The sequence below is a fragment of the Ailuropoda melanoleuca genome, chromosome 5 (assembly GCF_002007445.2).
Source record: "Ailuropoda melanoleuca isolate Jingjing chromosome 5, ASM200744v2, whole genome shotgun sequence".
Taxonomy (NCBI): Eukaryota; Metazoa; Chordata; class Mammalia; order Carnivora; family Ursidae; genus Ailuropoda; species Ailuropoda melanoleuca.
Genome location: NC_048222.1, coordinates 61807575 through 61821613, shown reverse-complemented (window position 1 = coordinate 61821613; position 14039 = coordinate 61807575). Strand labels below are relative to the sequence as shown.

The 14039-nt window shown below is 46.9% G+C and overlaps 2 protein-coding genes across 7 annotated transcripts in view; one reads left to right on the top strand and one right to left on the bottom strand.

Annotated features, from left to right (window-relative positions):
• CCNDBP1 (cyclin D1 binding protein 1) overlaps positions 1-14039 on the top strand; it is a 78059-nt gene that overhangs the window by 38813 nt on the left and 25207 nt on the right. The gene's annotated exons all lie outside the window — the stretch shown is intronic.
• TGM5 (transglutaminase 5) overlaps positions 1-14039 on the bottom strand; it is a 29266-nt gene that overhangs the window by 3739 nt on the left and 11488 nt on the right. The window contains exons 5-9 of the mRNA XM_011228229.3: positions 12758-12886; positions 12013-12190; positions 2485-2623; positions 1759-1862; positions 1418-1657 (exon numbers count right to left, since the gene is read on the bottom strand). Of these exons, the coding sequence (XP_011226531.2) occupies positions 1418-1657; positions 1759-1862; positions 2485-2623; positions 12013-12190; positions 12758-12886 (790 nt within the window). The remainder of the gene's footprint in view (positions 1-1417; positions 1658-1758; positions 1863-2484; positions 2624-12012; positions 12191-12757; positions 12887-14039) is intronic.

The following is a 14039-nucleotide window of genomic DNA, read 5'->3' as shown; positions in this document are numbered from 1 at the left end:
TTATATATATATATATATATACACACATACCACATTTAGTTTATCCATTCGTCCATCAGTAGACATTGGGCTGTTTCCATAGCTTGGCTATTGTAAACAATGCTGCAATGAACATGGGGGCACATGTATCTTTTCAAGTTAGTGTTTTAGTTTTCTTTAGATAAATACTCAAATGTGCAATTGCTGGGTCATGTTGTAGTTCTATGTTTAATTTTTTGAGGAAACTCCATACTGTTTTCCACAGTGGCTGCACCAGCTTGCATTCTTACCAACAGTGCACGAGGGTTCCTCTTTCTCCACATCCTCGCCAACAACAACAACATAATCCATATACAGATGAGTAAAATGGGGCTCAGAGAGGTCCTGTCACTTGTCCAAGTCCCACAACTTGCAAAGGGCAGAATCCAGGTAGAAACCAAATCTGCCCAACACCAAAGTCTGTGCTCATGGTCACTAGACTCTATTCTGCCTTCCCCATGGGAAAGATAAAGGCCCACAGATGGGGAAGAGTAAGGCTCTTAAAGACAGCAGCATGCTGTGATTTCCTGTTCCAGAACCAAATGATTGATCAGGTGTAGACTAATTCCTGGAAATGAAAGTGAGAAGCCACAGTAAAATAAATAAATGAACAAATAAAAAATTTAAAAAGAAAGAATGGAAGAGAAAATAAAGTAAAATAAGATAAAATAAAATTCAGGCAAGCTGAATTCCCAGAGAGGCCTGGCTTCAGTCCTAGGGTGGTACCATGGCCAGGATATGCAGGAATACTCACCCATGCTTCCCTAATAATCCCAGCAGCTGTGTTCACCTAACACTCACTGCTGCCAGTGTCTGCCCCCAGCCCTTCAGTGTGTCCCCATATCCTCCCCAGGCAGAGGCCACTTTTTATCCCCTTGCTCTGGGGATCATTCTAAGCCTGGTTCCAGGCAGATGAGGATCTCAAGGCATCTACTTCAGCAAGAGTGGGCCCAGGGAGATGTGAATCAGATTTAGCTCACCTGTGGTCTGCTCTACCCCCAGATCCTGTCAGGCTGAGTGGGAGGACATCAAATACTGCCCAACTGAGCAGCACCCTCAGGCCCACAGGAATATGGCTCCAAACCCCCCAGATTACAGTGGAACCCCACGGACCTCTAGCAAATGCTGTCAGTTCCCACTCACATTCCCTTGGCACTCACCAGTTCAGTGTCCACATGCCCTACTTCCAAATTCTAGCAACTGGCCTGTGGGATGTGGGGTGGGGTGGGCACAAGGAAGTGAGGCAGTGGGAACATCTCAGCTGGGACCTTAAACCTGAGGAGACAGCGGACCTGGGTTCTGTCCCTCAGAGTCCGGCTGGTTCCCCAGCTGGCTGGGAGGTTCCCTGGGGAAGGTGTCCCCAGGACTTGGTCTTTGGCAAGGGCTGGCTCTGTCATACCTTCTATGTATTTGTAGTTCTCTGTGATGTCATCTCGCTCATCACTTTGAATGCTCTTGGTGCTGATAAAATTGCCAACAGTATTCGTGTCCCGGTGAATTTTCTGCTCCTTCCCTCCATAGACAAGCCAGGACATGCAGTCAGCATTCACCATGGAAAAAGCAAAGGCTGTGTCATAGTTCAGCTCCACCTCTCCCTCTTTGATGGCTCTGACAGAGGCAGGGCCGCAGCAGTAGAGGCCTGAGGAGAACATAGGAGCCACGATGGACCGTTGCTGCAGGGTCAAGCAGGGGCAAGGGTGGTTTCTGTGGGAGTGGGTTCTGCCTTCTGGACAGCCTCACCGTTGCTCGTCTCCTGAGGTGTGGCATCCAACACCTGCCAGCCTCCATATCCAGGAGGGAGGTCCTTTCGGGCCATCCAGCACTCATTCCACACGTGAAAATTCCTAAAGGAGAAGCCAGAGGAGTCAGTGCCAAATGAAGCTAAGGGAGAGCTTGTAGTGCATGTGTTCTTTCTAGAGCAAGGCAGGGGACTGTGGACAAATGGACTGCTAAATAGATTTAGTGCATGTTAGGCTTTAAACCTCTGTGGGTGAGTGGTGGCAGCTCTTCCTCCTGTGGGCCTTGACTTGCTCAGAAAAGAGCTTTCTTCTTTGAATAGAGAGTGAAGGCTTCCAGAACTAACTGAAGTTAAAAATCTCTCTCTCACTCCCTCCAAACGGTGGCCCTTTCCTGTGTGTGCTGCTGACTCACAGAGGCAGTTATGATGTGTCTGGAGGTGAGGCTTCAGGCCCTCCTCTGGTCAGAGCTACAGGCTGATATTAAATGAAGGAGATGACAAAGAGGGAAACCTCACTCAGGGCAGAAAGCTCTTGTGATGTGAGGATTCTAAACTCAGAATCGGTTTTGTGTTCAGCTGCATCTCAGCCTTTGAGTTGGGGATACGGAGCCCTGGGACTGGTGAAAGTGAGGGGGGCATGAGAGGGCATTAGGCTTGTGGGCACAGTCCTGCCCCGCTCTCTGCTGGAGGGGTTTGCCCTGGAAAGATATGGAGAGGTTGTCTCTCACCAGACACTGTCCTTCTTCTTATTCTCCAAGATCCTGCCCGTGCTGTCATAATACTCATCTATGATCAGGTTTCCATCTGTGTCATGACCGGAGTCAAAGTTGGTGATCACGCGGGTGGGGATCCCCAGGCACCTCATCACTGCAGAAAGAGTAAAAAAAAATCTCCTGTGGGCTGTGGATTCAGGAATCCTACGGATTCCCTGGGCCCAGGGAAACCATTCATTTGGCACTTGCAGGACCGGTCAGGAGCTGTCTGGGGCAATGGGTTGGCGATGTTGCCAACCTCTCTCCCCACCTTCCTCAGCTCCTCTCTGGAGCTAATGGAAGAGACCCTGGGCAAAGGCTGAGCCTCTGGCTGCTCAGACAAGCAATGCCAGGGCCCAACAAGTTGTGAGTTCTCCTGCCTACAAGCAGGAGGGGACAAGCACACCTCCTTTGGCAAGACTCAGTGGCCTGACTCAGTCTCACTTCTCTCCTGGCCTAGAATCTCCATCTTCAAGCCAAATAGCTAGAATTTTGGCTCAGACTATCAAATTCTTAGACAAAGAGGTCTGTGGCTTGGATTTCCCCTTTTCCATGGGTGTATTGGCTTGGAAGCTTATCAAGGAAAGCATCACAAAGGAAGGCAGAAAAGGAAGGACACTGTGTAACAAAAGCTTAGAAAAGTGAGAGTTTGTACCTAGTAGAGAAATTCTAGAAAGGAGGTACGGCCTTGTTTTTATTCCTGAGGAGGCATCTCTTCCCTTTGCCAGCCAACTTCTTTGCTTTGTCCCCTGCCATATTTCCCCGCTTCTGCACTCTTTAAGTACAGCAATATCCCCCAGCCCATCCTACCACCAATGCTCTGGGTACCCTCCCCCTTCAAGTCCAGCATTGGCAGGTCACCCCATTCAATAATAATATAATAATAATAATTCAATAATAATAATACCCACCAGGCATATTGCTAAGTTATCCTCAGGACAACTCTACACAGAAGCTGCTATTATTGTCCTCATGTTAAAGATTAAGAATCGGAGGCTAAGAAAAGTTGGCAACCTTGACCAAAGTCACACAGCTAGGAAATGGCAGACCTATCACTCAAATCCTGATTTCACTGCTGAGCTCATACTCAATTCTGAGCCCACCTCCCAGTATTACACACACAGTTCAGCGCTCTAGGATTTTCAACTTATTAAACATATCAGGCATTTTCCTATGTGATCAAATATTGACACAAATCCTGTCCAGGCCAAGGTGTGGACACATCTCTGGGTATAGCTTGGAACAGAGAGGAGAGAAGCCCAAAGGGGAACCTGGAGCTCTCTTGGAGTGGCAGGTCTGTGCAGGGCCAAGAAATGAGGGCAGGGAGAGAGCAAAGCTGACAAGTGAACTGTGGGTGGAGGTAACACAGGACAGCCTCAGAGGGGTGGGTGAAGGTTGTCAAAGCTGCCACTAAAGGAACATGAGACAGGAGTAAGGCAAGAGCATTCAGGTGACTCAGGAGCATTGCACTGAACACATTTATGCTAAGATTACAGTCAGGAGGGTGGGTAAAAGGATAATAAGAGAAGGCGCCAAGCAGGGGTGGGCAGTGAGAGCAGGAAACAAGCCTCCGAAATTCACCCTGATGAATTCATGAACAGCCACTGGGAGTGTCGGTGGTGGTGTCAGCTCCTGCTCAACAAGGCTGGACGGACCTTTCCCACCTGAACACAGGTCATTATTCTCACGGCACTCCGAAGTTCTCTAGTACACGTAGCACATGGCTTGTAATGATTTGTTTGCGAGTCCGCCCTCCCTAGGGCAAGGATTGTGTAATATTCGTCTTTACCATTATACGGCTATTAACAACACAGAGCCAGACCTCTTTTGCAGAAATGTGGTGCATTGTTACTAGATGGGTGTCTCATGAATCTTTTGCCCATTCTGGTGGTTTCTGACTTGACACACAGTACTATCGTAATGACTGTACGCTACGCTTTGGGTATCAAGCTTGACTGTCAGTAGAGCGTAAGCTTAGAGTGATGATGGGTTTGCCCTGATCTGTTCTCACTCGTTCCTGTTCCTGGCTTGTGAGTGGCCTAGGTTGGGGGACAACAGCCTATCTCAGTGAGGCCACAGTGGGGCTAGAATGGTTGCTTGCCTGGGGAGTGAGGCCTCGGCTTTAGCTTCCACATCACACTACGGGAGCTAACAGTGCTCAGAAGTCATACACATATATTTTTTCCTGGGCTCTTGCTCCCTCTGTCCCATCTGCTCTGTCCTCGCACAAAGAGCTCATCCTGTCTCACGGACTCATCTCTCCCTTGTGTACCCACAACTTCTGAATTTGAATCTTGAGCCTGTATGGAGACCTCACTGCTTCTAAACACATCCTCCGTTGCGCTTGTCTTCCTTGCCGGCCGATGACATCATCATCATCGTAGTGCCAGGCATGGTGCCCAGAACTGCACAGGCATGATCTCATTAAACTATCTCCACAACCCTGGGGTTATCCCCACTTCAAAGAGGAGAAACCTGAAGCTTAGAGAGGTTAAGGTCACACGGCAGAAAGAGGAGAGCCGGGGCAGGATTTAAGCCCACGTTTCTTTGATCTCAAAGCATCCCCATGCTTCTAGCAACAAGCCACACCACTGTAACTTCACTAAGCATCCCGGCAACACCTCATTCTCAATGCTCCTTTCTCTGTGAAGTTTTCACTGCCTGCTTCACGCCACGCTAGCATCCCGTCCCTTGCTCTCCCTTAATCCCAGTCACCTGTGCCACTTATTTTATCCCTGGATGGGGCTCTCTGTGATCTCCCGTATTTGTCTTGTTGGCCAGATTACAAATCCTCCTAGAGTAGGGCTTCTAGAGGACACTTTTCTTGCATTTCTTTGTTTCCAGCACAGTGCTGGGCACAGAGTAGATGCTCATTAAATTTGTGTTGACATGCGTTGTCTTTAACCTGTGGGTAAGATTCCTGCAGACTATCAGTCCTAGTGACTCACAGTGTGACATGAGACTCAGATGACTCTTACATTGATAATTTTGTGGAAGCTGAGCCTTCGTAAAAGGGAGGTGTTTGTGTTTGTTTGTGTGTGTGCATGCACGTGCATGCACACTTGCACAGTGATGCTTAGACAAAGGTGGATAAGATATCAGAATCGAGAAAGGGCTGCAGAGTTCCCAAGGTATAAACTGCACCACACTCCCAGTGTGAATTACTATGTCTCTTCCCTCAGCCATTCAGCACTCATTCGGTGATACGTGTCAAGCCCCTGAGATTAACCAGGCAATGGGTTAGATGCACAGACAAAAAGGAAAACATTCCCGTCCTCAAGGAGTGCGGCTCATTTTCGACTGGTGAGGGACATCATCCCAATGGTGTATTAAAACACAGAGTCTGTTTCAGGGCTGACTGGGAAGCTTCTCACCAGTTCTTTTCTCTCCCTTGCTCCCTTACTACCTCTTCATGTCGAAATGTGGCTCCCATTTAAAAGAGAGATCAGTGGAAAGTTAGAGTTCAATTTGTTGAAATTTGTTTGGCCAGTTTTCCTGCCACACTTCCATGCTTATCCTGAAGAATACAGTCAAAGCTTCAGCTAATAGAGTTGAAGTGATTGCATTTAAATGTGATGATATTTAGCATCTTTTAATTTCTCCCTGGACACATTAAGTTTCCAAATGGTTAAAGTATCTTCTCCTCCCATGCCTTTAATTGTTCCTTAAACTATGGTGGTTATATTGTCTTTATTTTTCAGATATACCTTCACAAGTTCATATTAGAACTGTTCTTGATTGTCTGCAATGACAATGAATCCTAAAACTGCTCTAAAAAATAATGTCTACTATAGGGGTGGCTGGGTAGCTCAGTTGGGTAAGAGTCTGACTGTTGATGTCAGTGTAGGTCATGATCTCAGAGTTGTGAGATCGAGCCCCATATCAGGCTCCACACCCAGTGGAGGCCTTAAGATTCCCTCTCTCTTCCTCTGTCCCTCTCCCTGCTCATACTCTCTCTTACTCTCTCTCTCTCACATAATAATAATAATAATAATAATAATAATAATAATAATAATGTCTACTTAAAAAAATTACCAAGCATGTAAAAAAGCAGAAAAATATGACTCATAACCAGGAAAAATGTCAATCAATAGAGCTAGATCTAGAAATGAGAGAGATGATAGAATTAGCTGACAAGGACCTTAAAACAGCTATTTTAAATATTATAAATATGCTCAAGAGGAGGTAAAGGAAAACATGAACATAAGAAGAGAAATGGAAGATAGAAAGACGATCCCATGGAACTTCTAAAGATGAAAAATACTATATATAAAACAAAAAACATATTGGAAAAATATTGCACTATAACAATATACTTTTTCTTCTGTAAGAGCACTTTCAGAGACAATGTTACATATTAAATACATCAAAATGTTTCCCTATCATGGGGGGAGGTGAATAGGAACAGGTTATAAGACAAAAGTGAGGAAAAACCAATTAATTAATTAACTAATTAATTATTTTTAAATGCCTGAAGCAGACCTGTTATGATAAATATTATGAAATGAGGAATATGATTAATTTAACCCTAAAACACTCCACAGAACAGATGAAGGAAATAATGTAAAAAAAAGTGATAGAGATGATGGGGAACTGAATTTTAGGGGGTGACTGGAAACACTTTGTGAGTGAGACCGAGCAAGACCTCTGGAGTCCAAGAGGCTGAGATTAAAACAGTATCAGACTAAATATAATAACTAACATTTATATAAAGCTAACCATGTGCCAGGCATTTTTCTAGGTGCTAGCCATATATTAACCCACAACCTAGTAAGGGAACATTCCACACAATCCAAGATGTCTCATAAATCAATGGAGAATAATAGTGTTTGATTTGTGTTTGAGCCAAAAGTTGAGGCAAAATAATGCACCAGGACCTTGGCTGAGGTTCTTTGAGAGCTAAGGGCTCAATAAACAGAATGAGAACAAGAGTTGTATTCAAATGAAGATAATGAGGTACTTTATAGAGGCCACTACACAACTGAGTGAGAAGAAATCTTAGATGGGCATCTAGCCAAGGTGTGTTCAAAAAAGTTTTAAGCAGAGGGTCCTACATGCAAGGCAAGGCATAAGTGGGGATCCAATATACAAAAGATAGACACATGGGGTAGTTTTGGGTGAAGAGAGGAGGGCCCAGGCCCAGCAACATAGCTTCCTCACTTCCCACCACCCTTCCCACTATGGCTTCTGGGCCCAGGTGTCTACAGAGGAGGGGATCATGCCCCATAGACCTGCTCACAGTCAACGTTCATGTCTTCCAAGTCATACCTGCTCCTGTCCCCACCCCATGCAGCTGTGGGCAGGAACAGACCAGGCACCTTCCCAGGATGCCCGGCTTTAAAACAGAAACAAAACCCCAACTTTATTGAGATATAATTCACATACCATAAAATTCACCCTTGTAAAATGTACAGTTCAGGAGTTCTGGTCCAAAGTGGCGATGTAGGAAGACCCTGAACTCAACTCTTCCACAGACACGCCAAATCTACATCTATTTATAGAGCAGTTCCTCTTGAAGAAGAGCTGAGGGCTGACTGAACAGCTTCTGCACAGCAAAAGATAGACCACATGGAGAGTGGCAGGAGAGAGAGAGACATGGTGATGAAGGGAACACCCACCCCAACTCTTCGAACTGTAGCGGAGGAGGGATAGTACTGGGGGACTGCGAGTTAGTCTGCCCAGGGGCACAGGGAAAAAAAAGTACAGTTTAAAAGGGCAAGGAGAGTGTAAAGGAACCAGCCTTAGAACCCTGACAAATGGCTGGGGTTGGGGGGAGCTGCTGGAACTCTCTCCAGGTTCCCTGTCACAGGGAGTGGATGGCCAGAACAGGAAAAGCCTGATGACTAAGAGCTGTGGGTGGCCAGCCCTGGAGTACAGAAAAAGTAGGCCAGAGATTTGTCTGAAATTCCCAAAATAACAGCCAACTAAATGAATGTCAAAGAAAAAGTCTGTTCAAAAATTGTAAGTGTATCTATGATGCATGCAAATTTTCCTTTTAGTGATTTTTCATTAGGAAGTTGAAGTTAATATGTTGACATTTAAAAAGGCAGTTCTGAACAGAGGCAGTGCTGCAGAAGGGAGAATGCATTTCGGAGTCAGATAGGAGTCACTTGGTCACTTCAAGCCTCAGTTTTCTCATCTGTAAAAGGACAGTTATGATATCTACTTTGCAGGTGCTCATGAGGGAAAGTGCCTACCATATGCCTGAAGCACAGAGGATGCTGGGTAAATGGCAGCTGCTAGCGAGGTCTTTGCATCAGTATAGCTTAGTGGTCACAGCATGCCAGACCTGGATGGTAGACTGGCCCTGCTGCTCAATTTGTCTTGCAAAGTGAAGGTGATGATGATAGAACCTACCTCCTAAGGTCATCTGGGGGATCAAACGAGGTGATCCTAGCTGTACTTACTAAACATTCACTATGGCCAGACACCATTTATTCTTAGCACTCTCCATATATGAATTCCCTCAATCCTTCCAATAACCCTAGGAGGTAGGTACTATTACTTTCTCCATTATAAGTCTGGGGCACAAGTTAAGTAACTTGCCCAAGGCTATTCAGCCAATTGATGGTAGTGCTTTGAACCCAAGCAGCCTACCTCCAGAGTCCACATGCCTTACCATTTTTCTACGTTGTCAAGATTTTAGCACAGTGCCTGGCAAAAAAGAAGTCCCCATTAAATGACAGCTATCGTGAGTGTGAAATAATAATATTACTAATAAATGTGCTTTGGTAGCTATACTGGGCTAAGGAATTTGATAACTTTTGGTGGAGGAAAAAGGCTGGGTCTTACCCATCTTTGTATACAAGTGTACTTGAAGCACAGTGCCTAGTGTAGAATAAGGACTCAATAAGTGTAGCTGGATGAATAAATGAATTTTTCAAACAGATATACTTATTAATATTCACCATGGTGGCCCTTTTGGGGAAGGCTGCTGCTGCCTGAGCTATAGGTGGATCGAGCCACATTTGACCCACTTTGCCCAACCCTTTGCTTCCCAGGTCACTAAGGGGCCTTGATTCTCATAAACATTTCAATTGACCTGCTCTCCTTGCATAATCTCCATTCACTGGCTCCACCCCTCCCATCACCCAGTTCCAGACAACCACGCCCAAAACCCTGGTCCTCTCCCTCTCCACGTACACACCCAGCCCATTAGTCTCTTAAGTTTTTCCATGCAGAGGAAAGTTGCCTCTCCATCATGCACAAGATTGATCCATTCTCTGCCTGCCAGACCTGTGCCCACTCTTTGGATGGCTCAGACATCCCAGTTCACCCATATCTCTCTGGCTCTGAGTATCAAAGCTGTTGATTTCCTGGTTTCTCATCCCTGGGCAATTAGAGACTCCACCTCAAGGTGAGGCTCCACAGCTGCAAAGGAGGAAGAGCTCAGGACTTCTTCCTCATCGACCCATGTGAAGTCATCCTCTGTGGGTGTTGACAGAAACCTCCTTGTACCCTTGGCCAGAGGCCTGGCGCTCACTCCTCAGCAGCTGGGGGGTCTCTAGGCTTCCTCCACGAACCCAGAGATGGGCTTAGCACATATACGCACACAGACTGCACCAGGTTTTGCCATACAGGGAATTTCAGGGTTTTTTTTTTCTAAGATTTATTTATTTATTTTAGAGAGAAACTGAGAACATGGCAGGGAGGGGCAGAGAGAGAGGGAGAGAGAGAATCTTAAGCAGACTCCATGCTAAGCACAGAGCCTGTGGAGAGGCTCAATCTCAGGACCCTGAGATCACAATCTGCACCGAAACCAAGAGTTGGACGCTTAACCAAGTGCGCCACCCAGGTGCCCCTGTCATATAGGGTATTTCTACAGGAAAGGCCTGGGCCCGCAATGAACACTAAGTTGTGGGCAGAGCTGATCTACCTGGGTTGGACTAGAGAGTCCTGTGAGCAAAAGCTGTTATTTGGCCTCTTTCCCAAGCTAACAAGAGTGAGAATTTCCTGACTGTGACCCAAGTCAGGTATACAGAATGCGTGCCTAGAGGCTGAGAGCTGGCCTAGGCATGGGGGGGGAGGCAGGGTGAGGGTCAGGACCAGTAGCAAGTTGGGTCCTGGGTGAGGCAGAAGTTTTCCTCCTCCTATCTCTGATGTGTGACTCATTTCCAGGTGTCAGTTGCCTCAAGATTCACTGCCCTCCCCTTCTTCTGCTTGCTTCTCTTGCCACCTACAAATTAACTTCCATCTGCTTTCTTTCCCCCATACTTACTTATTTTTAAAGATTGATTGATTGACTGATTGATTGATCTATTTAAGAGAGAGGGCACGGGAGCCTGAGGGGCAGCGTTGGTGGCAGAAAGTGAGGGAGAGAATATCAAGCCGACTCCCTGCTGAGCACAGAGCCTGTCTCCCTAGGGCTCAATCTCACGGCCCGAGATCATGACCTGAGCTGAAATCAAGAGTCGGATGCTTGATTGACTGAGCCACCCAGGCACCCCCCATACATATTTTTTAGCTTTTCTTTTTTCTTTTTTTTTTTTGAAGATTTTATTTATTTATTTGACAGAGAGAGCGAGAGAGTGGGTGCACACAAGCAAGGGGGAGCGGCAGGCAGAGGGAGAGGGTTAGGCAGGCTCCCGGCCGTGCAGGGAGCCCGATGCAGGGCTTGATCCCAGGACCCTGGGATCATGACCTGAGCTGAAGGCAGATGCTTAACTGACTGAGCCACCCAGGCACCCTGATTTTCTAGGTGTTCTTGTACTGATGTAGCAACTACTCCCTATTTGTAAAGCTGATCTCCCATTTTCCTCCATCCCTTATCTCCCTTGCCTGAGTCAAGCCTCTAGGCCTGCTGAACATGAGACAACTCCAAATTCAAAAGGTCATTTTACTTCAACCACCATTTTGTTCTGGCCCCATGGCCCATACCATCTGTGATACACATTTTCCTCTCATGTCAAGGGCACCCTCCGTGCTCAGAAAGGGCACTAATCAGTTTTTAAGTTAAGTTTTCTAATTACTGGCCTTTCGTCTCATTCCTGTCTTGCACCAGACAATTTCTAGCCAGGCTCTTAGGTTGTCCGAAATCAAAGGAAGAGAAGAGCAGGGAAGGGTGCAATTTCTACCTCAGAACCATCCTGTACCATAAGCCCAGACACATGAAGGCTGGAGTCAGTGATGAGACAGTTTTACAGAAAGGGCTTCCTCGGAAACATTCCCTGGTGGGAACTGTGCAAGACTGGGACGAGAATGGTTCAGAGGGGGGCGCCTGGGTGGCACAGCGGTTAAGCGTCTGCCTTCGGCTCAGGGCGTGATCCCGGCGTTATGGGATCGAGCCCCACATCAGGCTCCTCTGCTGTGAGCCTGCTTCTTCCTCTCCCACTCCCCTTGCTTGTGTTCCCTCTCTCACTGGCTGTCTCTATCTCTGTCAAATAAATAAATAAAAAATCTTAAAAAAAAAAAAAAAAAAAAAAAAAAAAAAAGAATGGTTCAGAGGGCTACGACATGAGGCAGTACACTTTTGGTTCTCTCCATAGGGCCCTTTCCACTCCGTACCTGTGCACATGATGGCAGCAAAGACCCAGCACTGCCCGTAGCGCACTGGCTGGCAGCCTGTGGCATGCCACTGTTTCAGGATGGCCACGCTGCCCGTCCACTCTGCAGGGTTGACGCCATCTAAGTAATTCTCACTCCAGTTTCCATTGAGCACCCCGCTGTCATCGTTGCTATTGATCTGAAGAGAAACCATTCGTAGACACATGAGAAGCATCCTTTTCCTCAGCAAGATGTAATGCGTGGGCTGCCTGGCAAGGTCTGTGGGCCTGAGACACAGCGGACTCTTTGATCTCATTTTACATGGAAATTTCCAGACCTGCTAAGGAAGCTGGCGGTTCTGAATTGTCTCCACCATTAATCAGTTTATTATTCTATTTCTACCCACTGCCTGCAAAGCTAGAGCTTGGCTCTGAGAGTTCTTAAAAATGCTTCAGAGGAAAGGAAATTTAGAAAAGACAAGACCACTTCCCAAACCAGAGCTACACTCAGCCTTCCCTAAAACATGCAATTTGGAATTAACCAAGGTGATGGCCCACACCCAGCTAATTCAGAGCTTCGCCGAGAAAACCTGTTACCCAGATTTTTTTCCTCAGTCTCAGCCAAATTGGTTTTGCCAGAGGGCCCCTGCTCTTGACTCTTCATCCCTCCCTTGCAGGGGGCAACTGTGAGTGGGCACCCCCACCCACACATGGCTTCCTTCCTCCCTGGACACACCCTGGGTGGGCAGAGCCACAGCCCAGCTCACCATGGCACACACCACTCTGCTGATGTAGACGGGGCTTCCCCGAAGGGCACAGTCTGTGGCTGGGTCGATCTGGAAGTTCAGGCTCTTGTCTAGCAGCTCCAGGCAGATGTCTATGATATTCTCTTCAAACTACAAGGGGAGATGTAGAGAGGCAAAACGCCCATGATTGGCACATGTAGATACAGAAAGAAATTCATGACCACCCCACCCAGCTCTCCAAAAGAGTGTGTTTGTGGAATACAAACCCATTTGGAAGGTAACTGTGTCCAGTAGCCCAGACACGAACAGCCTCCTGAGCAGGGGCAGGGTCTCAGAGCTCTGGGGTCACAACTCACCCGGTTTGTATATCCTACAAATCAAACCCCTGGAGTGTTTGCCAATGAGTCTGGTTAAAAAGTCTCTATTTCCCTCTTTACCTTTCAATGCCCACACTCTTGGAGCCCATGGGATGTTCTTGCTAAAACCCTATTGCCTCACCTTCCACCTCCACCTGCTGACCCAGCTCATCATTGGCAGCTACTGCTCAGGTGCTGATGCCAACTCGTCTTGGCATCTGTGACTCATCTGGGCTCTGGAATGACTAATAGCATGTGAGGTATGGAAACTTCCCACCCAAGGCAGGCTGACTTGTCCTTTGGGCTTGGCATGGATGCCATTTTATCTGAGGCTTTCCCTGAACCCGAGCCTGGTTTAGCTTCAGTTATGATCAAGCCAAGTTTTGTCTTCCTTGCCTGGGCATATGCTCTGTTTCTTTCCAGCTGTTCTTGCAACTCTATGCCCCAGACTTGGCACAGTGCCCAGCACATAGTAGGGATCCCATGCATTCAACTTCCTGGTTGAATGAGAATAAATGAATGCATTTATTCCCATGTAATATTCCCACTGGACAAAAAACAGGATTAGGAGGCTTCTCTGATCGTCTTCCCCAGGGGACAGTTTCATCAGTTCACTTTTCTGCTTTGAAATGTTCAAAAGCCTCTAGGCCTTCAGAATCAATGCTCTAACCTCCTCTATAAGTCACATAAGGCCTTCCCTGATCCGGCCCCCTTCTACCTCTCCAGCCTCATGTCTTAATACCTCCTGCTTCATCATTTTGCTCCAGCAACACCAGATTCCTTGTAACCCTTGGAGCAGACCAAACTGTTTCTCACCTTTGTGTTTTGGCTCATGCTTCCCTCTGCCTGGGATATTTTCCCCATCTTCCTTCACTTGGGTAACTCAGTTCAAGCCCCTCCCCTCCTAGGAAGCTTCTCTGACAGCTCCATGCCCAATCACATGTTCC